Below are 26,585 nucleotides of genomic sequence, written 5' to 3'. Positions count from 1 at the left end.
CCACCCCCACCCTCCTCTAGCTTATCTCTCCATGCTTCAGGCTCTCTGCCTTTATTCCTGATGAAGGGCTTTTGCCCGAAACGTCGATTTTGCCTGCCCTCGGATGCTGCCTGAATTGCTGTGCTCTTCCAGCAACACTAATCTAGAATCTGGTTTCCAGCATCTGCAGTCATTGTTTTTACATTCGTATCTATTGTCTGATTGGCAAGAGATTTTGCATCGATGTTTATTGGACCTCAGTTTTCTGTTTCCTCTGTGGTTCATGACTAATGCTTATTCGTTAAGTCGAAATAAATAGGATGGGATGAAGAAAAGGATATCATGTGAAACAAAGAAACTTAATAAAATTGAGGACTAAAATGTCTATGATTATATATCTTACAAAATAGAGTAAAATTGACTCATTTGTAATAAATGTTGACTTTTTTTTCCTTTTGCAGACCTCAGGGAAAGTCCTACCTGTTCTTTACCCAGTTTAAGGCTGAAGTTACGAATGCTAAAATTGAATTTGCAAATGGTTTTGTAAGTAATTAAGTTTTGATTTTTTCTTAACAAAATGGTACGAGGTTGTATATCCAGACAGTTTGTGTTAATGGGGTGAATTCTATATTTCCCACCAGTGTATTTGGGGCTAATAAAGTCAGTGTCTAATGACACCTGCAACTATGGGCAACTGTACATTGGTAATCATTTAAAAACATGCATGCACAAAATTCCAAACCTGCTATGTCATGACGTCATATGCAAAGGCTGCATTGCATGTGCAGATGGAATAGATGTGATATTGAAATGATGCTCAAGGAATGAGGCATAAGTAATGAGGATAAAGTGCGCTAATTGGGGAGGGGGGTGAGTGTCTAGGTGGCCTCTCAACCCTCCAGGTTCCATCACTCTTCTGGGCCCGTTTGTACTCTCGGCAGTGGTCACCACTTAATTCTGGGATTGCACAGACTACTTTTGGTAAATCAGAAAAGTTTGCAGCTATCCAGGGAGGGTTTTTTGTTCAGTGTGGGCTCTCACATCTGTGGTCATAAAATGGTTGCAGAGCAGCCAAGTTTCTGGTTGTTTAAGTGTGAATGTTCTTCTCAGTTGGTGGTGGCTGGCAATCCGTACTTGCTATTGCTCTTCCTGTCTATCCTTTCTCCCTATCCAATAAAATCCAACCTTCTGGGTAGTTTAATTTTTACATCATTATTGATTAGAGCAGCTTGGGTGTGGAGTGATCAGAGTTTGAATTGGGTAAGATATGACTTTCAGGTGACTATCATGAAGCATTTTCAACAATACTTCACCATCTGTGTTAAGAAACAATATGAAATGTAAATTATCTTTATCTCAAGGTACATCACAAGCAGCAAATTCCTTTAAAATATAATAGTGTGTGTATGCAGCATTTAAAACAAACTTTGATAGTAATTCAACATCTCAGGTTGCTCCAGAGGAGAATTATAAAACAAAATAGGAAAAACTTGGTCAGAAATGAGTTTTAAGGAGTGTCTTAAAAGGATGGAATATGAAATGGAGGGATGTGGGAAGAAATTTTAGAATTTAGCGCTTCAAAGTTCCAATAGCAATGCTTCAACAGTTAAAATTGGGGGTGTTGAAGAGGCTAGAATTAGATGAGCACAGACATATCAGAGAATTATTGCTGGAGGTGGTTTGGTCACAAAAGGATTTGAAAGCAAGGGATGGGATAAAAGATTTTTTTGATAATGAGCAGACTAAGTTGATGTTTCCACTAATTCCTCATAGACCTATGACATGACCAGCAGAGCCATCCAATTATCTGTTGAAATCACCAAATGTAGGTGGAACAAAGGCTAAGCCTTACAGCAGCAGATAATTTGAGTTGGGGTGAAGTCAGGTGGTATTGAAGAAATAGGTGACCTCAGTGATATTGTGGCATGGTTGATAGCTCAAATCTAGGTCAAATATGATACTCAAACGACACAAAGTTTGGTTTAATCTCAAATCATTGCAAGGGGGAAAAATGGAATTTGGTGTAGAGACCGATAACAATAGCTTCAGTTGTCATAATATCTGGCATCAGGAAACAAGCTATTGCAGTTGATGCTGGAGATATGATCAGGTGAAAATGGAATCAGATTTTAGTAGTTCTGTATAGTTTGAAGACATTTGGAAAACCTTGGAGGTAGATGTCAAGTACTGCAGACAGGTCATGAAAGTCAATGAGGGATCATTTTATCTATATTATAGTCTCACAGGATGTAATTTGTGACTTTGATAAGCATTGTTCTGATACTGTGGGAGGGATAGGAACCTGGAAAAGATTCAATGTTTGTATGAACTTTTAATTTCTTTAATGTTGATTCTTCGTTGAATTCAAGATGAAATTAGCATTCACAGTCCAGTCTCTGTACAAATATGAAAAGTTTTAGACCTATTTCTCCTTGTCAAAGAGCCAAGAGGAGATATCAGCATAGCTTATCTTTACTGCCCCTCCATAAACACTTATGTTTCTAATTGATGTTATCATTGGAAAGTTAGATTTCAGATTGAAATCCACCTTGATAGATCAATATTTTGTTTTTTTAGTTGGTTTTAATGAAGTGGTCTCTCACTGAAACGTAAGTATACAATGTTGTACAGTTTGGCTTTAGCAATGAAACAAGTTTATTATGCAGAAGAAATGAAGCTAAAATAAAATAAGTCAAACTATTTACTCTTAGTGCAAATTTTTTAAATTTGTAGCACAGTAAAAGTATAATCCCAAAAGCATCCCACTTCAGTACTCAAACACCAGAAAATGCCCTTCTTAATCCCATGGTGGATTTGATTTAGATATGCCTTCAATTCTCACTTGTTAGAATTTGATAGCCTTTTCCTTTGATATTTCCCATAAATGAGCTTCAACTTTCTCAAATAACCCCTTTTGGATTTAAAACAATCCTAGCTTGGAACTTACTAAACTGCTTACCTGAAGGTAACTAATTTTTAGCAATTCTAAACTACCTTCGGCCTTTCTCAGGTGAAACTGCTTTACACATCCAACCCAAAGAAACCCAAACGTATAAATAGAAAGCAGGAATCATGAGCAATGCTTCGCCTGGAGGCCCACTGAAGATGTTACCTAGTAGGGAACTCCACAATCCTCTATCTGAAGGTCTAATGCATTTTACTGTTTATTCACAAACTCTCCCAATGTTAACAAAATCTCATTGTTCTCGAGGCAGTTTCTTTTTTTTTCTAAAATATTAGAAAAATAATCACATGGCTACAGAAATACTTATTAATCATTACACCCCTTAAAGCAGAGACCCAAAAGTCACTTGCTCAAAATCCAAAGTGAATGATATTAAAATATATAACTGAGGCACCTTGTGTCACAACACATTGGCTACAAATTGGTTTACATTGTCAGTATGATGTTTCTCTCTATGAATTTTATTTTACTAAAGCATTAAAACCAACTTTTTTAAATGACTTTTGCAGTATTGTTTACCATAATAACGAGAAATGTTGTCCCACTGATTATTTACTTTGGTTTTGCCTCACACCATGGAATTTCCCAAATTATTCCAGAGTTCCTTTTGACTTATGGGTGGCAATCTTTATCCCTTGTGGAGCTTCATCATCTTTTTCTTTTGGTGTTCTGTCCATGAGGCTGTGAGAAGGAAAACAAAATATTAGCTTAGGAAAAGTCTTAATACATAAAACAAGTTTCTGGTTGCAGCTGTTCTGTGAGATATTATGGAAAAATAAGAGTGATACTTTTTTCCAAGTTGCCAGAAGAAAAGCCAGATAATTGTCTGTTTTTGCCATTTATTAAAGATTTCAACAGCCGACACTGATTTTAGAATGCTGGGAAGAAAGCTTCACATTGTCATTTATCAAGCTTAGCACATTTCAGAAAAGATAATTGTTTCTGTCCATGTTGTAGTTCAATTCACTTCACTGTGATGAGTAGGCAGATGGGAAACTTTAAAAATATAATTAGTTATGTCTTCTGCTCAATTTAGTGGTTTAGTTCCAGAATTTTCAACATTCCAGTATTTGGTGAATAAAAGCTGCACATTCTCTACATGAACATATGAATTAATTGTTACTGTGTGACATTAATCTGAAAAGGAAGGCATTAGTTTGTTACCTCTGCTTGCTGAAATGTAATTGTAAATAAAACTGTAGTCACTAATGTCAACCAGTTGCTGCAGTACTTTTATGAAATGAACGCAGGATAGTCAAGTGGAATTGTTCCTATTCACTCAATGTTGCCATTCACATGAGTTGGAAGGTTGTGAATTCAAGGTTCCCTCTTAGACTGAACATAATCTAAGATGTTGTTTCAATATTGAATTGCTGCCCTTATCCAAGGTGTCACTGTTCAAATAACCTATTAAGCAGATAGTTTTTCTGACTGTTTCAGGTGAATGTGAAGGATTTTTTGATACTATTCAACCAAGCAAGGAATTTTCCCAGTGTATCTGCCACTGTTTATCTCTCAGTTGATACTTATAATTCAGTTTTTAAAAAATTCATTCCTGAGGTGTGGGCAGTGCTAGCTAGTTACTATAGGTGCCCTTGAGAAGATGTAGTGTATTGCTGCCTTGAGATGCTTTAGTCAATCAGATGTAGGTCGATCTACAATGCTGTTAGGGAGGGACCCAGCAACAGTGAAGAAGCAGTGGTATATTTCCATGTTAGGATGATGAGTGATTTGGAGAGAAACTTTGTAGGTGGTTTTGTTCTCACATGTCTGCTGACCTTGCCGTTATGTTTGTTTTTTGGAAGATACTGTCTAAGAGGTTTCAGCAAATTTCTGCAATGCATCTTGTAAATGCTGCACACTGCTACTACTGAACACTGGTGATAGTGAGAGTGAATGTTTGTGGATGTGGTGCCATAAGTCTGCTGATTTGACAGGGGTTTTTTCTTATCCATTCATGAGATAAAGGTGCCACTGGCTAGGCAGCATTTATCGACCATTCCTAATCGCCCAAAGGGCAGTTATGGGTCAGCCACGTTGCTGTGGGTCTGGAGTCACATGTAGGCCAGACCAGGTAAAGATGGCAGTTTCCTTCCGTAAAGGATATTAGTGAACCAGTTGGTGTCAAGCTTCTTGGAGAAGTGGCAGATGATGGAGTTTAATTCAGATAAATGTGAGGTACTGCATTTTGGGAAACGCAAATCTTAGCAGGACTTATACACTTAATGGTAAGGTCCTGGGGAGTGTTGCTGAACAGAGGGACCTTGGAGTGTAGGTTCATAGCTCCTTGAAAGTGGAGTCGCAGTTAGATAGGATAGTGAAGAAGGTGTTTGGTATGCTTTCCTTTATTGGTCAGAGTATTTAGTACAGGAGTTGGGAGGTCATGTTGCGGCTGTACAAGACATTGGTTAGGCCACTTTTGGAATATTATGTGAAAATCTGATCTCCTTCCTATTGGAACGATGTTGTGAAATTTGAAAGGATTCCAAAAAGATTTTCAAGGATGTTGCCAGGGTTGGAGGATTTAAGCTATAGAGAGAGGTTGAATAGTTTGGGGCTGTTTTCCCTGGAGCATCGGAGGCTGAGGGGTGACCTTACGGAGGTTTTTTAAATCATGAGGGGCATGGTTGGGATAAATAGACAAAGTCTTTTCCCTGGGTTGGGGGAGTCCAGAACTAGAGGGCATAGGTTTAGGGTGAGAGGGGAAAGATATAAAAGAGACCTAAGGGGCAACTTTTTCATGCAGAGGATGGTATGTGTATGGAATGAGCTGCCTGGGGAAGTGGTGGAGGCTGGTACAATTGCAACATTTAAAAGGCATTTGGATGGGTACATGACTAGGAAGGGTATATGAATATGGGTCCGGTGCTGGCAGGTGGGACTGGATTGGGTTGGGATATCTGGTTGGCATGGATGAGTTGGACCGAAGGGTTTTTCCCCCGTGCTGGACATCTCTATGATTGAGTGCTTTTATAGCTGTACTCATTCAGGCAAGCGGAGAGTATTCCATTATATTCCTAACTTGTGCCTTGCAGATGGTGGACAGGCTTTGGGGAGTCAGGAGGTGAGTCACTTGCTACAGGACCCCAGCTTCTGACCTGCTCCTGTAGCCATGGTATTAGTGATTAGTCCATTTCAGTTTCTGGTTAATGGTAGCCTCCAGGATTTTTTTAATGTTGAAGATGGTCATTGCGTTGCATTGCTTGACACTTGTATGGGCATGAATGTTACTTGCCACTGATAGCCCAAACTTGGATATTGTTCAGATCTTTCTGCATTTGGACATACACTGCTTCAGTATCTTGGAGTCATGAATGCTGCAGAACATTGTGTAGAGAACATTTTCACCACTGACCTTTCAATGGAGGAAAGGGCACTGAAATTGCCTCTGTGGGACTTTGCAGTGCACAACTTGGCTGCCATTTTACATTACATTAATGATTACGCTTCAGAAGTGCTTCATTGGTTCTAAAGTGCTTTATAATTTCAGGTCATGGAGGGTATTACAAAAAGATACAAATCCTTTCCTCTTCCACCACCACCACTTCCATTTTTGCCTGAAATAACTTGCTGTGTTCATTTTAACAACTATCTATTTTGTCTTTGGAAGAAATCCTGTTGATAACTTCTAATAGTGTAACTTAGAATAGTGCAAATCACAATTGAAGTGGCACTTGAATGTGTCATTATTCATTTATATTATGTGGAAAATGTATGTATCAGCATTTTGTCATGGTTAAAATATTTACTGGTGTAAACTGTTGTGGAGTTGCAGCTTCATTAAATATCACTGGCAAAAGGATTTTTTTATCAGATGTTCTTCCTTTTCTGAAAAAGGTTGTACAAGAGTTTTAAGTTAGTGGAAGAATGCAGGAATAACAAAAAAAAGTCTTTGATGTGGTAGAGGGCAGGAGAGATTAAATATTAAAATATTTCATGATGCAAAAGCTGAAGAGATTGGCAATGGGTATGATAAAGAAACAAAGTTTCTGCATGTATGAAACAAGAATATTCGTGTAGAAAACACCTGACTCCACAATGATGGGATTAAGAAAACATACCACAAAGTGACCTGTGGAGATCAGAGAGGTGCTAAACGAATATTTCTCATCTGTTTTCACTCAAAAATATTGTCGAAGAGAAGACTGAGATACAAGTTATTAGACTAGAATGGATTGGAGTTAGTTACGAACAGGTGTTATCAATTCTAGAAGGAGTGAAAGTCGACAAGTCCCCTGGGCCAGATGGGATAGATCCGAGGATTCTCTGGGACGTTAGGGAGGAGAAGGCGGAGCCTTTGGCCTTGGTCTTTGAGTTGTCATTGCCTGCAGGTTTAGTACTAGAGGACTGTATTTTGGGACCACTGCTGTTTGTCATTTTTATAAATGACTTGGACGCAGGTATAGGTGGGTGGACTAGTAAGGTTGCAGATGACACTAAAGTCGGTGGAGTGGTGGGCAGTGTGGAAGAATGTTGCAGATTGCAGGGGGACTTTGATAAACTGCAGAATTGGGCTGAGAGGTGGCAAATGGAATTCAATGCAGACAAATGTGAGGTGATTCACTTTGGGAATAATACCAGGAAGGCACAATACTGGGTCAATGGAAAGATTCTTGGTAGTGTGGATGTGCAGAGAGGTCTTGGAGTCCATGGACGTAGATCCCTGAAAGTTGCCACCCAGATTGACATAGGTTTTATTGGTAGAGGGATTGAGTTCTGGAGCCGTGATGTCATGCTACAAATGTACAAAATGCTAGTGCGGCCTCACTTGGAATATTGTGTACGGTTCTGAGTGCCCCATTTCAGGAAAGATGTGGAAGCACTGGAAAAGGTGCAGAGGAGATTTGCAGGATGTTGCCTGGTTTGGATGGAAGGTCTTATGACGAAAGGCTGAGGGACTTGGGTCTGTTCTCATTGGGGAGAGAAGAAGGCTAAGAAGGGCTTTGATAGAAGCATACAAGATGATCAGAGGATTAAATAGGGTGGTCAGTGAGAGTCTTTTTCCTCAGATGTTGATGTCGGCTTGTACGAGAGGGCATGGCTGCAAATTGAGGGGTGATAGATTTAAGACAGATGTCAGAGGCAGGTTCTTTATTCAGAGTGGTAAAGGTGTGGATTGCCCTGCCTGCCAGTGTAGTTAACTCAGCCACTTTAGGGGCATTTAAACAGGCAATGGATAAGCATATGGATGATGATGGGATAGTGTAGAGGGATAGGCTTAGATTAGTTCACAGGTCAATACAACATTGAGGGCTAATGGGCCTGTTCTGCGCTGTATTGTTCTATGAACCCAATAAAAGAGTCCCCATCCCCTCCACTGACTCAGCTCATCCTGACCTGGAACATTAACTTTGTTTCTCTCCATAGATGCCCGCTGAGCAATCTGAAATTTTTTTTTTTTTGCTTTTATTTCAGATTTTCAGCATCCATGTTATTTTCCTTTTTGTTAACATGCGTATCGATAGTTTTGAGAATGGGCTAACCAATTGTAGAGAATGTTGCAGTGGAGTGTGATGCTCTTTCCAGGCGTATTATTTTTCAATAATACTCACCACCTAGTTTTATTGAAAAGATGATGACTTCCTGAATGCTGTCATGCTGAGGTGTGCAAATTCATTGCAGTGAGAAATTTTTTACCCATACTCCTTTTTGATAGAGGTAGAAATATAATGTGTTAATAGATGTTTCTAGTTTCTATATTTCAGACTGCTCAGATCATCTTCTAACTAGTTTGCTGCAAAAAGTGTTTTTTTGCATCATTATGTTTACTTTTATTGAGTAACTGAAATGAGGAATTGGATATTTTATCATAGAACCCTACCATTGTGATCCACAACAGGATGCAGCGGCTAAATGATCTGCAGTTTGGATTATAGGAGAGTTGTATGAGGAAGGATAGATTAAGGGAAGCAAGTTGTTACATAGTTAAAGTCTCGGAAGAAATTAGACTAAGCAGTGATGTGAACATTCTGATCCCAGCATTGAAAGAGTACAATGAGGAGGTGAGTAAAGAGCATAGGATCAGATAAATCAAGTACATTTCGGAAATAATCACCTCAGTAGCATTGGCAAAGTAGGAGGAAGAGTTACAAGTATGCTTGGTGTACTGAAAACTTGGATAATGTGTGCATTTTCTCAGAATAATTTATATTGCAGTCATCTGCAACTACTGGGTTAATACAACCAAAGCATCTTGAAAAATGTTGTTCTGTGATTAGGAGAATAGGTGTAGATTCAAATTCTTCAAAATTAGTATTACTGAGTCATCAGTAGTGAAACAGCACCTGTGTGTTTGAGGATGATTGATTCTGTGGAGCATGCTTCATGATTTTTTCACCTTAAAAGATCACTAAACCAATGAGTTAGTGTTCATACGATGTGAACAGTAGTTAACAGTGTGTTGAAAACAGAGTCAGACATGGTACAAGTAAAGTGTTGTGTGGCCTGACATGCTGATCTTGGGTTACTTTTCTGTCATTGCAAAAAGTCTATATTAATTGGCAGCAATGTATTGATTCCTTTTATTGAGTGAAAGTATTCTATAATCGCTATAAAGTAGATATCCTCAGCATTATGAGTGTTCTAATGAAACTAACTCAACCTATAGAGGAAGAAGTGCAAAGGTAAATTAATATGTTTCTTGGCTCTTAATTGTTCTAAAGCGGGTACCAGTCTTGGAGGTAGTTACCAAATAATAGCACATTTTTAATGATAATAATCTAGAAAGCAAATAAAATACTGAAAGAAATAAAATGAAAATTTGCATATCAAAATGTAAAGTCGCCGCAGTTCTACCAGACCATTGGACTGCTCTCATTAGAGAGACACAACTGTTGGTCGTTTAACCTGAGGGTCACCATGCCTCAGGTGAGGATTAAAGGAGAGCCCTTCGTGGTACCCTCAGGTGTTACTGTCAGTATTCTAACAACATACCATTGAAATCCTAGTTTTAACTTGAGTAATATACATGACTGTTGACACATTAGTGGCGATAAGAATTTTCATATCTGACTGCACTTACTTTTCCAGTTTTTGGATGGTACTTTCAAGTCAATTTATAATTTGGAAAATGTTTCATCCTGTTTGGCATGGATTCTGGTGGGGCAGTCTGTATTTATACAAAGTGAGTTACATTTCTGATTTTGCAAAATATAGACAAATTTGTGCATATTTATCAATGGGAGCATAGAATATGATTGTGCATTGTACATTTTTGTAATGCGAAATGTACACATGAATAATGTTGCTACACAGTAGGATGGATTTCAAACCAGAAGCCATCAGTTTGAAAGCATAATTGCTGGTAGAACATGCAGAATGAGCAGTCCTGACTTTTACATTTTACTGAAAATTTCTTTTTTGATCAAAAAATATGATGTCTGGGTACAAGTAGTGTGGGATCTTTACTTAACAATTACATTGCAATTTTAGTTTTTAACAAAGACTTTATTAAACTGTTGATTCTATGCAGGGTTTTTTTTTGGTTATTAGTTCTAGTATTTTGTGCTTGCACTTAGAATAAAGCTGGAGTGGAGCTAAACCAGCTCCATGACATGCTTTTACACCAAATGCCAAAATAGATCAGGTGGATAATTGTGATACATAGTTATATATGAATTTTTGTGCTAATGTTAAAACTGCTATGTAACTAGACTGTTTGGTCTAGGATTAATCTTATTTGGCCACTTAAAGTTGAACCATAGATTCTTTTTTTTTCATATGATGCATAGATTTTTCATAGATTAGCTGCATCCATTTTCCCACTCAGTAATTGGTTTATGAGAAATTATAGTGTCTGCTGAATTGCGACGACAATGCAAATAAGACCAGTTATTATAATTTATATAGATAATTATTAAAATACAATAAGGTTTAAATAATAAAGGATTGCATGATTATGAAAGTTTCAATGTGCAAATTATTACTGTATGTTGCAAAATCCAACTGCTTTTACAGAATAAGAATGAAAGGTACTACATTCTAGCATCTTGTATTAAAATTCATATGTTGTCATATTGAGTTTCTGAATTCCCAACCTCACTCCTCAGCTCCTACAGCTCTCACTGAGGAGATGTGACAATTTTCCAGTCTTGAAATGGGATTTAGATGTGGAGAAACTTTGAGAACTCCTGCTCTAAAGCTTACATCTGAATGAAGTTGCCAGTTATAACTTTTTTACGAGCTGGTAGCTGAAAATTTTAACTTTATGTAGGATCTTTGCACTAGCAAACAACTTATTCGTTGTAGTTTTGCATCTTAAAGTAAAGCCCATAGATTACACATTGGTAGCTGCATTCGCTGCCCATAAAGTGGTCTCCTTTACAATGACAAGACTAAGTAACCATTATATAGAACATTTCTGTTTTGTTCATAGGAATGACCCTGACTCCAAGTTACTTGCTATTTCAATAAACAACCTTGCTGTCATACAAATATTTCTGCCCTGGGCCTGCTGCAATATTCCAATAAAACGCAGCACAATTTTGAGGAACAACACTTCACTTTCCATGTGACGTTCTACAGCTTTAAGGTCTCAACATTGAATTAAATGAAACTGACTACTTTATGGATGTCCTTTTATTTCTCTTACATTCTCTCCTTCCATGCCATGTCTATCTACCTTGTCTACTTTGCACTTTGCAAAGACTAATTCTCTTTTATTCACATTAATTTTCTTTCTCCACTATTAATAGCCCTTTTATCTTTGCATTGGGCCTCTGTACTGTCTGTTCTCTTAGTCCTCTGTCTCTGTCAAAAATACAAAAATGCACCTATTTTCCATCACCTTTTAGTTATGAAAAAGAGTCATACCAGACTCAAAATGTTAACTGTTTCTGGCTCCACAGATGCTGTCAGACCCTGCTGAGTTTCTCCAGCATTCTGTTTGTTTGAGATATGCAGACTTAAAGCTAACAAAGTTTGAAAGACTTTCAGCAGTAGTAGAGTTGAGGGAGGGCTGTAGTTAAATGTCACAATAATGAAAATAATCTGCCATAATGATGGCATTGTTGCTACCTTGGTACTAAAAGCTTTTTTAATGCCTTATTTACCTCCACTGAAACTTTCAGCATATTATGAATTTGAAACCCTGCATAAAGTTTTTATCTTTCTGTCAAGTGTATGTTCCCATTCCATCTTTCATTCTGAAGCTGGATTATCTCTTGTTTCTCTGGATTAATTTGCATCTGGGATCCATCAGTGCACCTACTTTCCTATATGACCATTTAACTTTTGTTCTTCCATATTAAAAACAAAACGTAGACCCAACAGGAATTCCAGGGATGCATCAACCAAAGTTAACTAATTCCTGTTTGGGAAACAACTTTCTATTCCTAACATCACAGTTCCCCCTTTGGAGCACATCTGAAATTTTGTATGGATATCTGAGATGCCTTAGAAACTGCCTTCTGAAAATCTACTTATGTTGTTACTATTTGCTTTATCCAATTAATTTCTGCAAAATTTCATTAAATTTGTCAAGGCACAACTTACCTTTAAAAATTCATCCTAACTGTCTTTTGTTAATTCAGACATTTGTGATATAATTATAAACTTATCAAAAATTATGGTTTCCAAATATTTTCTGACAATAGATGTAAGATTATCCATCTACAGTTTATGATTTCTGATTTCCAGTATCCACAATTCTTTTGGTTTTTTTGTATTGCTAGTTTACCCTCTTTGTTACATTGGCTACTGTCCAGTCTCACGGCACAGTTAAGGAGAATTAGAAAATTGTGGTCACAACTTCTGCATCTTTTTAATCTTCTTTCAACGGCAGAGGGTGCAGTTATCTTTCTATACCTATATCTTTCCAATAGTTTTCCCATATATTTGCTCTAGAAGCTTCCTGATCTGTATAGCTACTAGTACCAAGCTGACTGACTGAAATATGTAAGCTTAATTATGCTAATAAGCTTTTGAATAGCTCTTACACTCATAAGGAACTAAATCTGCCATTTTGCTCCTTTGCTGTGTTTACATTTTGAAAATTGCATAGGTTGGTTGGCACTTCAAAATATGGGCTTTCTGTTTTGATCTTCATGTATCAGCAATGTGAACTGTCATCTTGTGAAGATTAAGCATAATATCAATGCAAGCAACGTAAGAGATCCATCTAGATCCATCTAGCTTGTCATTTCCTAGCCTTTCATTTCATAAATGGATTTAGTGTAATTGCTCCTAACATAGATGTTAAAGTAGATTTTTTAGTTTCATTAATAATACAGTAGTTATTCATTTTGTATATTTCATGCTTATTTAAGGCATCTGGATGGATACATGAATAGTAAGGGTTTAGAGGGATATGGGACTAGATTAGTTTAGGGTATCTGTTTGGCATGGATGAATTGGACCAAAGGGTCTGTTTCTGTGCTGTATAATGCTGACTCTTTGAACTTAGTGTTATATGTAGTAACCTTTATAGCACAGTGCGTCTACCTACACCAGATGGATTGAAACAATTCAAGAAGTTGGCTCACTTTCAAGGCTATTTGGGGGTGGATACCAAATATTGGCACAAGCCATAAGAGATATTTTTATTAAAAAGTTATGATTTTAGAGATGGCGTCAATCTAAATTCTTTGAAGTTAGCCTTAACATAATTATTTAAATTTCTTTTTGACCACTATCCCATGACCACAGTTATCAAGATGATGGTAGAGTATCAGGGCGATTGGTGGATTCTTGAGCCTGGTGCACATCCACTCCTTTCTGCTTGCTTTTTTTTTTCTTTTTGATTCTGCTCTTTTTCTTTATTTTTCTTTGGGGCCTTTATGGTGGATTAATTGGCAGCATCAGCACAGCTGTGGAATGGAAACATTCTCGTGGTGGTCGGAGGCAGCAGCGGTGGATGTGGCTTCTCCTAGCAATTGGAGGCAGCAGCTACTCTGTACTCCTGGTGTTTGAGGCTGCCACTAGCAATGGCAGTGGCGGCAAAGCTCCTTCAGCAGCGGACTTGTGAAGATGGGGTGGTAAGGTGACACTGGGCCTCTTGGCGAGACAAAGGGGCAGCAGCAGACTGCTGGTTGCAATGGACCCACAGTGTGGACTCCTGGCATCATTGTGGCAGGTAGCAGAGCCAGGGATTCCTGGTTGCAGTTGCTGTAGCCCCAGAGCTGGCGACTTGCGGTTATCGGTGCGGATTTGCAGTGGAGCCAGCGACTTGCGGTTATCGGTGCGGATTGGCAGTGGAGCCAACGATTTCTGATTGCATGGTGCGTGCAGGTTTAGACAGAACCTGACAAGGGTGAGAGAGCCTGGTGGTGCCTGAAGAATGGTGATTCCAACATTGGTTGGTCTGGTGCTGAAGCAGGTGGAGGTGCAAGTGTCATTGGTGAGCTGGCTCAGGACTTGTGGAGGTGCCAGAACAAAGAGAGATTCTATTTCAGTTCTATCTTTTTATTCTTTTAATTTATTTTCTTAAACTATTCAAAATGGTGACACTTGAAGCTTCTCATTGTATTTTACTGTATTATTCAGTGTAAACTACAAGTGACAAATCATTCAATGTGATACACTTACAGAATAAGAATTGAAGCAGTGTGTTCTTGATTGCCTTCAATAAATTCAAAGTATGGCGCAGTGTGAAGCTGTTCAAATCAAGAGGTAGCATATCACCAGTTTGGTTTTGTAACCACAGTAGTGAAACTCACAATGAGGTAATCATTGCCAAATCTAATTGGGTTTTGGGGGCATAGCTAGGTGTATTTGCAAAATGTATCTGGGGCAAGTGATTTTACGTTTTGGATTGGGATCTGTAGTAAGTCCCTTATAGGTATTTGAAATAAATGATGAAATTTTCACAGGGAATTGAGAACCTGGAGATTTGAGCAGTTTGGCAGGACAACCAACTCCTAATATTAAATGACAAGCATGTTTGAAACTTCAGGCAACATGATGAAATGAGTTAAAGTTACCAACAAGCTTTGTGAATGTGCAGTCTGTAGAATGTACTTTTAAGGTTAAGGGTGAGCTACTGAAACTGGTGAACTGAATACTGACTGCAGAAATGGAGTGCTCAATATTAGATTTAAAAAATGGGAGATACATAAAGTAAGAAGATTGAATATGCTTGGACCAAGAAATCTAATGTGTCAGGATGACTTGGACATGGGAATAAAAATAAAAATTAGTTGTTAACTGCAGTAGCTGGTATTAATAAATACATTTGTAAGATTGTTTTAGGAGAGATATGTTGCCTGATACACTGGTTGAGAAGAATAAGTTACTAGAAGTATTTTACATAAGTGTTTACTGTGGAGAAGGATATGGAAGATGTAGAACATGGGGAAATAAATAGTGACATCTTGAAAAATGCCCATATTACAGGGAAGGAGGTGCTGGATGGCTTAAAGTGCGTAAAGGTGGATTAATCCCCAGGACCTGACCAGGTGTACCCTAGAGCTCTATGGGAAGTTAAGGAAGTGATTGCTGGGCTCTTTGCTGAGATGTTTGTATCATTGATAGCCACATGTGAAGTGCCGGAAACTGGAGGTTAGCTGATATGATTAACAATAGACCAGTGGGCCTGACATCGGGGTGGGGAAGCTATTGGAGGAAATGCTGAGGGACAGGTTTTACATGTATTTGGAAAGGCAAGGACTGTTTAGGGATAGTCAACATGGCTTTATGTGTGGGAAATAGTGTCTTACTAACTTAATTGGTTTTTTTTAAAGAAGTAATCAAGAGGATTGATGAGGGCAAAGCAATAACATAATCTATATGGACTTAAGAGGACTGTTTAGGGATAGTCAACATGGCTTTGTGTGTGGGAAATAGTGTCTTACTAACTTAATTGGTTTTTTTTAAAGAAGTAATGAAGAGGATTGATGAGGGCAAAGCAATAACATAATCTATATGGACTTAAGTAAGGCATTTGACAAGGTTCCTCATTGTAGACTGGTTAGCAAGGTTCAATCTCGTGGAATATAGGGAGAATTAGCCATTTGGGTAGAGGATTGGCTTGAAAGTAGAAGACAGAGGGTGATTGTGGAGAGTTCCTTTTCAGACTGAAGGCCTATGACCAGTGGTATACTACAGGGATTAGCACTGGGTCCACTACTTTTCATCGTTTACATAAATGATTTGGATGTGAACACTGGAAGTATGGGTAGTAAGTTTGCAGATGACATCAAAATTGGAGGGGTCGTGACAGCAAAGAAGGTTACCTCCAAGTATAATGGGATCTGATCTGATCAGGTGGTCAAATGGGCTGAGGAGTGACAGTTGGAGTTTAATTTAGATAAATGTGAGGTGCTGCATTTTGGAAAGGCAATTAGGCAGGACTTGTACACTTAATGTTAAGGTCCTGGAGAGTGTTGCTGAACAAAGAGACCTTGGAGTGCAGGTTCATAGTTCCTTGAAAATTGAGTTGCAGGTAGATAGGATAATGAAGATAGCGTTTGGTATGCTTTCCTTTATTGGTAGTGCATTGAGTATAGGTGTTGGGAGGTCATGTTGCAGCTGTACAGATCATTGGTTAGGCCACGTTTGGAATACTGCAAGCAATTCTGGCCTCCCTGCTATAGGAAGGATGTTGTGAAACTTGAAAGAGTTCAGAAAAGAATTACAAGGATGTTGCCAGAGTTCGAGGATTTGGAGATGCTGAATAGGCTGGAGCTATTTTCCTTGGAGTATCCGAGGCTGAGGTTTATAAAATCTTGGGGACCATGGATAGGGTAAATAGACAATGTCTTTTTCCTGGGGTGGGGAAATCCAAAACTAGAGGTCATAGGTTTAGGGTGAGATGGGAAAGATATAAAAGAGACCTTAGGGGCAACTTCTTCACACAGACATTGGTGTGTGTATGGAATGAGCTACCAGAAGAAGTGGTGGAGGCTGGTACAATTACAGCATTTAAATTGCATCTGGATGGGTATATGAATAGAAAGAGTTTAGAGGGAGATGGGCCAAATGTTGGCAAATAAGACTGGATTTATTTAGGATATCTGGTCAGCATGGATGAGTTGGGCCAAAGCAACTGTTTCCATGCAGTACATCTCTATGACTATGACTGTATCACCATGACTCATGAAAGAAGTTATAGTTGGGATTTACACAGTCAGCTGAGAATACGGATTTCTAAACTGGAACCAGGAGTAAGCATCCGTGACCTTTTTGGGAAAGATGATGGAGCAGTGATTTACTTGTACATCTTTCAATCTTATGGGTGACCTCCCCTGACCATCACTCAGTTCGTAATTATGACCCTTACCTTTCAGTGGCTTGCTATTTTAATACACTGTCTTGTTATTGTGCTCAGATTTCTGTCCTGAGTCTGCTGCAGTATTCCTCTGAAGCCTAATTCAACGTGGAGGAACAGCTTATTATATTTCATTTAGGCACTTTACAACCTTCTGAACTCATCATTTGAGTTCAACAACTTCAGACTATGAAGTATGTTTGTCTCCTCCCCATCCCAGTGTTTGGTTTTGCTTTGTGTAGCTGTCCAGAATTCAGCAATAAACACCTACCAGTATCACCAGATTTCTGGATTGATCTTAGTCTACCATTATTCTCTTTGCCTTTTGTTCTGTGGAAACCATGATCTCTAATCTCACTCTATCTTTAATTTCTTACTGACTTCCCCTCTTTCAACTTGTTCCTCCCCACATTTTCCTACAGTATAAAATCCATCACTGTTTTACATCTTCAGTTCTGAAGACATTCATATTGAAATTTTAACTCTGTCCACAGATGCTGGCAGATCTGCTGAATTTTTCTAGCACTTTGTATTTTTATTTCAGATTTCTAGCATCAGTAGTTTGTTCCTGTTAGCTGGGTAAGAACCAATTATGAGCCAATTTTGTTTAAGTAGGGGAAAGTGTAAAACACATTCTTTTTGATAAAGCAGTGCCTGATTGCAGTTAACATGGTATCCCTTTAGATTTTAAGGTTGATGAGGTGAATTGCTATTTCGTTAGATTGTCACTAATCGTGCTTAGTGTGTTTCTACCATTATATGTAACAAAAGACAGTCTCAGACCAATGTGCTTTCATATTGTGTTAATATGGTTTTTGTTTGCTCTGAAGTCATCCCAGGTTTACCACGCTAACGTATTTGCCAGCAGTTAAAAAGATATGCTGTTCTGATACATAATTCAGTCTTGGAAGGAAAAAGAAAATTATAGAGATGTGATTTTTCACCATTTAAATCAATGCAGCAAAATCTTGCACACTTGTCCTATATGTCTCTCAAATTTTAGCAACTGTTGTAGCTGTTTCATTCTTAAAATATTGGTTAAATTAGGGGAAAAAAGTTTAGGTTGTAAAATATTAAGCCATGATACTTATGTTAACATCTCTTAAGTTAGGATAACCTATTAACAGGATCGCACAATCATATCAACAGTGAAACCTCCTTAATCATTCATTATTGCTATTAGTATGCTCAGTAAACTATTATAGCATGTGTCAGTGCATCCTTGTGTCTTGAGAGTAAATGAAGAAATCCGTTCCCTCAGCCCTAAGATTTGAATCAAAGTTTTAACAGAAGGGGTTAAAATGTAATAATTACTGTTACATTTTTACGATTTGATTTTCTCAAACTGGGCAGCTGAATATGTCAAGCAGTATCAGTGTTGTATATTCAAATATAAAGGATGGAATTTCACCAGAATTGGAAGAATTACATTTGCATTTTTCAATGAGATGTTAATAACATTATCAAAAATGTTTGTATGTTTTACTATAATATGGTTTGTGATATTGCTAGAGAGGTAGTTCTTATTATTCAAGTCATGAAGCAGATGTCATTTATATGGTTCATTTGCTATGTGAAATGGTGGCATGAAGGACAGCTCATACACAGAAGACATTGGGAGGGAATTCTACAGCAATTGAACAGTAAGCAATCCAAAATATAGTTAAATAAAAGTCTGCAAATTTTGACACTCTGCTTTAACTGTTTTTTTGTGAGCTAGCTAAAGATGTTCCTCCGTTCGCAAACCATCAAAAATTGTCCAACTGGATTGATGTTGTAGAACGCAAATAATGTTTTCTATATGCTGTTTTTCCACCAGGTTTCCTTACCTGTATTGAAATCAAAATACATTTTATTACTACTACTTAATGATTTCTTATTCAAACCTGTTTTTAAAATCTCAAAACTGGAATTCCTTGCTATCACTTTTCTGTTCTTTCTTGCAGCTGGATGAGAAATTAAATAATTGTATTTTTATGCACTGCTGTTTGTATCTGCCAAATGCGAATCTTAAATATGAATTAGAATTAACTTTGTCAAATGTACTCATGAGTACAGTGAAAAATCTACAAGTCGCCTCCTTCGGCGCCATCTTAGGTACCAAGGTCCAGATTCTTATGTACAAATTCTTAAGGAAACAAATGAGAGAAGTAAACAAATATAAAGTCCATAAATAAATCATAAAAATAGAGAAATAAGTTCAGAAAACAGTCCTTCCGACCCAGATCATGCCAGGCTTCACTTCAAGGCTAGAGTGTTGGAAGTGGAGTCCACGCTGAGTTTGAGAGTCCACGTTGGCTTTCATCTTGGACATCACCGATGCCGCCCAAGGACGGAAGGTGAAAAGAAAGAGAGAGAAAAAGAAAGGGAGTGGATGAGCTATGGATCAGGAGTCTTACTCTGTTGCCATGTGATGTTCATTTGGCACTTCACTTTCCCTCAATATTAGAAATGTTGCTTCTCAGCACAATTTCCAATTATAAGATTTCATGCCTTGTTCTGGTTTCATCATGCTTCTCTCAGCTTTTCTTTCATTTTGATTTCCTTGGTCCATATTAACGGTGAAAATGTATGTAAACTTGTAATGTTGTAATTTGCTTCTCCTGGTTGTGGCGATATTCTGATCCCTTAGTTTTGCATCTTTTGACTCTCTCTATACTGAAATGAAATTATTATAATCCATCGCGTTCGATCATCTTTTGACAATATTTCTGTTCAGTGATATTGACAAGCACACAGCACTTGATCTTGACTGGCTCTGTTCCATGCTCTTGGGAGATTAACTAATAGCAACTAAATGAATGTGTTACTTAACAAACATTTTTGCTAACCAATGATTATATAGTGAGGTCTGTGGATAGGTCTGAAAGCATATTCATTATGTTGCCACACACAAGTGGAGCACAAGATGGAGGCAGCACTCACGTCCATAAGTTCTTGGATGAAGGGCATGAACAAGAATGTAGATCTGGCAGACCTTGCAGAAATACAGGAGACTTAGTAACATATGAATCTTTTGTTTCAGATGTTAAACTCAATGTTTTAATGAGGCTTGATTTTCCTTTAGGATTTAGGAAGCATGCAGTAAAGCTTCTTTAGAGAACAGACCATTAGTTGAGTTGACTCTAAAATATTTTTCAAAATAATTTTCTCTGGTCTGGAACAGATCCAAATTTATTATTTATTTATATATATATTTTCAGTATGGATTGGACAATCTAAATTTGTTGTGGTTGTGACTATATTAGGCCCCTATAAACCAGAAGTAAAAAATGACAACCATACCCCATTCTTTGTTTCATCACATAAAATGGCTAGTTTGATCAGTTGTAGAGCTATAGTAATTATTTCAGTGATCAACACCTCAAAACAATCCCTCAGTGATATGATTTTTCAATTTAGGTAAAGATGTCACTTGTCCACTATTACACAGTACCTAAATCGTGGTAACAGCATTTTAAAAGGTAATGCCACTTGAGTTGTTTAACTTTCTAATTTTATGTTGGTTTTCTTTTTCTTCCTGATGTGATAATTTATGGTCCATATATCTCACTAGCATTCAGTGCCATAATCCTGGATCTCATTTAAGTATTTAACAAAGCTGCCATTCATAGCCAGTTATGATCTATAATGTGTTCTGCTATTTCTGGATATCAAGTTAATAAAACTAGTTCTGTTTTCCTATGATAGAAAATTCTAAAGGTCCTTGAAAAGGTTGCATTTATGTAGTTGCTAAGCAAGTTGTGGATATGAGATAACTGTTCATTTGTAAAATGATCCATACTGGTTACTTCAGGATTATTTCAATTTAATACTTGGAAATCTACTAGTTTTTATGCAGAAATATTTTCAAACCTTTTATTTTATAGAAAATATATTATGCAAGATTTATGGATGTGAAACTACAACTTAAACCAAGAGCAATTTTAGATTAATAGGTATACAAGTTAAACAGGGGTATTATTACAATACCATTAATCCAGAGACCCAGATAATGTTCTGAGGACCTGGCAGATGGTGGAAATTGAATTTTGTTTAAAAAAAAATGGAATTATGAATCTAATCATAAAATCCCTACAGTATGGAAGTAGGCCATTCAGCCCACCGAGCCCACAGTGACCCTCTAAAGAGCATCCATCCAGACCCACCTCCCACCCTGTCCCTGTAATCCGGCATTCCCCATGGCTAATCCACCCAATTGACATATCCCTGGACACTTCGGGCAATTCAGCATGGCCAGTCCATCTAACCTGCACATCTTTGGACTGTGGGAGGAAACTGGAGTTTTCAGAGGAAACCCACATAGACATGAGAATGTGCAAACATCACACAGAAACTTGCCCGAGGGTGGAATTGAAGTCTTTGTCCGTTGTTGGAAAAAAAATAGCTGTTTCATTTAATGTCCTATTGAAAAGGAAATCTGTCCGCCTTATCTGGTCTGGCATTCATGTGACTACATATGCAGAGCAACATGGTTGACTCTTGACAGTTAAGGATGGACACTAAATGCTGGCCTAGTTAGTGACACCCACATTAAATGATTGAATAAGAAGAAATCATAATCTTGGCTTTAAAGGTTTCTGTCCTATCCTTACTTTAAAAATAAGGTAAGAATTAGATGGTGAAATGCCTGGTACTTAGTATGCATATTCTCTTTCATCAACTGAGTATTTCTCTCCCTTGATGCTGAGTTTCTTGAGCTTTGATAGTTAGATTGAATATATTTTCTTCCCAAATGCAAACAGATAACCACTGACCACAAAATCTTTTTTACCCCATCATCATGGATTTTAACCATCCTTTAAAATGGAGTAGATAATAGTTGCGGTTTCAGGATGATGAAAGTAACAATTAGTGACTTTCTTTAGTCAATGGATTTCACTTTAACTCCTTTTAAAAAGGAGAACACGTTTATATAAAACATTTGGAACTCAATCTCAAGTCACATCATTCTGTAATAATGTGACAATGCTGCCAATTTCTCCCTGCATTTCCTAGACACAGTAACTTCATGCAAACTTTTCACAAACACAAAAACACTAATGTTTAGGCTATTGTCAAACAAAGATTACAGATGTCATATTAGATTATATTATTAGCAAATCCTTAAAATAAACCTTAATTTTTATCAATGAGAAAATAGCTTTCCATAGCCATGCATTTGACGTTTAATGAAGGAAATTACTTTTGGGTTCCAGTTCTTCGACAGCACAAATAATCTGATTTACTAATGTTCCACTTTATAATCTCTTCCTTCTAGTCTCAAGCAGCAGTAGAAGGTCGTAATGAAGTTCCCCTGAAAGAAAGTGAATATATTGTTGGTGAAAATACTGGTAAGTACAATATATGGAACATGATAAACCATCTCTATCCTTTCTGGTGGACTGTGAACACTTTTTGCCTTGCTTCAATTCTCCGAATCATTAATTGATTTGAAATTTATCATGAGAAAGGACAGCTTAGATTCCACACTTGAGAATTGGCACTGTGGGACTATTGAATTTCCATCTCAACCTTTCAGCACAGGCAGTCCCTGGCTTACGAATGGGTTCCATTCTTGAGTACATTTGTAAGTCTGTTTGTATGCAAGTCAAAATACAATATAAAACAGCTAGAAGTATGATAAAACATTTACATTCTGATCTTTTCAAATTCTAAAAATTAACAACTCTGATGGAAGAAATTTATTCTTAGCTCTACCTTAAATTGCAAATAATTTATTTTAAAAGAACTCCCTTACTCAAACTCCTCCATAAGATAAAACATCCTGTCCGTATCTACCGTATCACGCTTCCTTGTAATCATATATTTCGATAGATTTTTTAAAAGTATCCCTTTAAGATTCTGTATATTCCCCTCACAACTATTTTTCCTATCTGTTAGTGTATCATCAGAAAATTTGGTTACTGTACACTTGGCCCCTTAATCCAAGCCACTATTGGATGTGCTGCTACACTATTTATTGTTTCCCATCCTGTAAATGACCTAATTATCTGATTCTGTTTTCTTGGTCACTCCATGATAATACATTGCCCCCAATGCCATCAGCATTTATCTTGCAAAGTAAGCTTTTATGTGACACCTTATTCAATGCTTTGTGGAAATGCAAGCACACAGCTACTGATTCCCCTTTATTTCTCTTGCTTGTTAAATCTTCAAAGGACTAATACATTTGTTGAATATGATTTCCCTCCACAAAACTTAAACTTAGCTTAATTGAACTTTGACTTTTTAAATCCCTATTATTGCCTTAATATTATCTTGCAGCATTTTTCCCAATCTCAGATGTTAGGCTAACTGGCCTATTGTTTACTGCCTTTTGCCTACCTCCTTTCATGAAGAGGTGATATATTTGCAATAGAGATCTGAACTTGACAGTAATGAGACAGTCTAACCTGCAGGGAGTCAGTTATTAGTTTCTGATTAAGCATCTCTTCTTTATTACAGTGACCCAAAAAGATGGATCATTCAGATCAGAGTTGTCTAAGCTCCTAATCATTGCTCGCATAGGCCATGATGAACTGTGATTCGGATGACTGACTTTGTAATGGTTGAAAAAATTTGGAAATGTTTTGGAATAATTCTATTCTGAGCTGTGTAGGTCAGCTAATGGGAATACTGTAATTTGGCATCTCCCTATATCCTTCCTTTTCAGCCTCCTTTTTCCTTTTGGAGCAGCAGGACAGTTTCGACATCTGATTCAAGGAGTTTAAAGCAATTTAGTTTGACATCATAGATGAGTTTTTGGGCAGGGGCTAGACTGACATTCTTGTTGTACCCAGCTCCCCCACAGACCTAAAGCTGGGGGTCTTGGTTAATAAGATGCCTTACAGTATCTTACCTAGAAAGAGGTAAAGTGTCCATGGAAGTTTGCACCCAGAAAACTACCAGTATTCTGGTGACTTAGTCAACTAATTCAAACTGTTATCATTACCATATATTAATACATCTGATACAGGATTTAATCAAATTTGTAAATTATTCATTTAAAAAGTATACCTGCTTTCCACCTTTTGTGTAAATTAATTGATGTGTTTGATCAGTCAACATACACTGGGTGCTCTGTGACCCTAATGCAGAACTACTACTCATTGAAGCGCCAGATGAAAATGAAACTTACCTCTTAATTGTCAGAATGAACATAGACTTATGTAATGCAAAAATAAAAATATTTGTATGTAAAGGTTTTCAACAAATTGTTTTGTTAAATATGTGATAGAGTTCATCTCCGTCGGTCTTTAGAATATGCTGTGATGCAAACAAATTTTCATGCTCTATCGGATTTCCTCCATAATCAAAGATAGTGAACAGAGATTATAATTTTGGGACCACGTATGCCTTTATGTACTGCGATTAATTGCAAGTACTGTGATATTAACGTGATGTGTGATCTACAGATTTTTGTTCTACTTTGCTCATGATCCATTGTTTTTCTCTTATATGTCAGAGCTCTGTTACAAAGGGAAATAAATTACTGATGTCAACTCATTTTGTATCTTTCTTCATGAATGTTTGAATTTTACTTTAATTTGATAACCTATCTCTACAATAGTGACTGCAGCATATGGCTTTAGATGAAGGTTTTAAACCAAAGTCTGAAACCCAGTTTAAAAAGCTGATTCTAAAGGAGATGAAAATTGAATAAGGTAAGTGAACTAGAATCATTTGCAGGAAAAATAAGGATATTTGGCAAATTTTCAACTAGGGATTAAGTCCATGAGAAATATGTTCCATGAATAGACAAAGACAAACTAGTCAGTAATGACACACCATGGACAAGTAAAAAGGACAAATTTGGAACTTTGTCGAGATACATAAATATATACAGTAAGAGATAAAGTAGAATATATATTCCATACACTTACCACCCTCTGCGTGAAAAAGATGCCCTTTAGGTCCCTTTTATATCTTTCCTCTCTCACCCTAAACCTATGTCCTCTAATTCTGTCTATTTATCCTATCCATGCCCCTCACGATTTTATAAACCTCTATAAGTTGCTGATCTTTGAGAGGACCTATTCTCTCCCTAGTTACTCTTTTGTCCTTTATGTATTTGTGAAAACCCTTTGGATTCTCCTTAACTCATTTGCCAAAGCTACCTCATGCTCCATTTTTGCCCTCCTGATTTCCCTCTTCAAGTGTACTCCTCCTGACTTTATACTCTGCTCAGGATTCATTCCATCTGTCTCGTCTACACCTGACATATGCTTCCTTCTTCTTCTTAACCAAACCCTCAATTTCTTTAGTCATCCAGCATTCCCTAGACCTACCAGCCTTTCCTTTCACACTGACAGGAATATACTGTGTCTGGACTCTCGTAATCTCATTTCTGAAGGCCTCCCACATTCCAGCTGTCCCTTTACCTGCGAACATCTGCCCCCAATTAGCTTTTGAAAGTTCTTGCCAAAATTAGCCTTCCTCCAATTTAGAACTTCATCTTTTGAATCTGGTCTATCCTTTTCTATCATTATTTTAAAATGAAAAGAATTCTGGTCACTGGCCCCAAAATGCACCTTCACTGACACCTCAATCACCAGCCGTGCCTTATTTCCCAAGAATAGGTCAAGTTTTGCACCTTCTCCAGTAGCTATATCCACATATTGAATCAGAAATTTTCCTGTATACACTTAATAAATTTCACCCCCTCTAAACCCTTAACGCTATGGTAGTCTCAGTCTATGTTTGGAAAGTTAAAATCCCCTACCGTAACAACCCTTTTATTCTTCCAGATAACTGACATCTCCTTGCAATCTTGCCAAACCCTCCACCGCATGCCACGCAGGGGGTCGTTCACAACATTTTAAAATGCATCTGGATGGGTATATGAATGGGAAGGGTTTGGGAGGATATGGGTGCTGGCAGGAGGGACAAGATTGGGTTGGGATATCTGGTCAGTATGGATGAGTTGGACCGAAGGGTCTGTTTTCATGCTGTACATCTCTGTGACTCTATATAAAAGATTGAGGAAGTTAAAAACAGCAAGGAAGGCATAGAGAACGAAATTTAAGAAATAGGAAGAGAAATAGTAAAACATAAAAAAGAAACACCATCATGAAGGAAAGCACACAAAGCCAGATAATAGGAGAACTACGTATTAAGGCAATAATTTTATGCAAAGGAAACTGTAGACCACTTAATTAACATTGGTAAGAACGATAGTAACTTGTTTTCTAAGATGTGACAGACTGAAAACACAGTAGCCTTAATTTAAAAAGGGAATAAAAAGTTAGATCACAGTAATGTATTGTACATAGTTTCATGTAATCTAATTAAAATTGCCAAAAGACCCTCTCTGGTACTGGATAATAAATGCATGGCAGAGGTCAGTACACTGAATTGGGCAAGTAGCAACAGATGACTTCAAACTCACCTGTCATCTCTATTAAGAGAGCAGCACAATGGACCTCCAGGACTGCATCTTGCCACTAATAGACACAG

General features: G+C 37.5%; 1 protein-coding gene across 1 annotated transcript in view; it reads left to right on the top strand.

Moving 5' to 3' along the window:
- The window catches only part of mydgf (myeloid-derived growth factor), a 37,317-nt gene extending 12,682 nt beyond the window's left edge, over positions 1-24,635 (top strand). Inside the window, exons 4-6 of the mRNA XM_043720983.1 lie at positions 441-522; positions 22,408-22,480; positions 23,595-24,635. Of these exons, the coding sequence (XP_043576918.1) occupies positions 441-522; positions 22,408-22,480; positions 23,595-23,674 (235 nt within the window). The 3' untranslated portion in view covers positions 23,675-24,635. The remainder of the gene's footprint in view (positions 1-440; positions 523-22,407; positions 22,481-23,594) is intronic.
- The last annotated feature ends 1,950 nt before the right edge of the window (positions 24,636-26,585 follow it).

The sequence above is a fragment of the Chiloscyllium plagiosum genome, chromosome 31, assembly GCF_004010195.1.
Source record: "Chiloscyllium plagiosum isolate BGI_BamShark_2017 chromosome 31, ASM401019v2, whole genome shotgun sequence".
In the NCBI taxonomy this organism is placed as follows: Eukaryota; Metazoa; Chordata; class Chondrichthyes; order Orectolobiformes; family Hemiscylliidae; genus Chiloscyllium; species Chiloscyllium plagiosum.
Note: the sequence above shows the minus strand (reverse complement) of the source record. Positions and strands in the feature narration are given on the sequence as shown.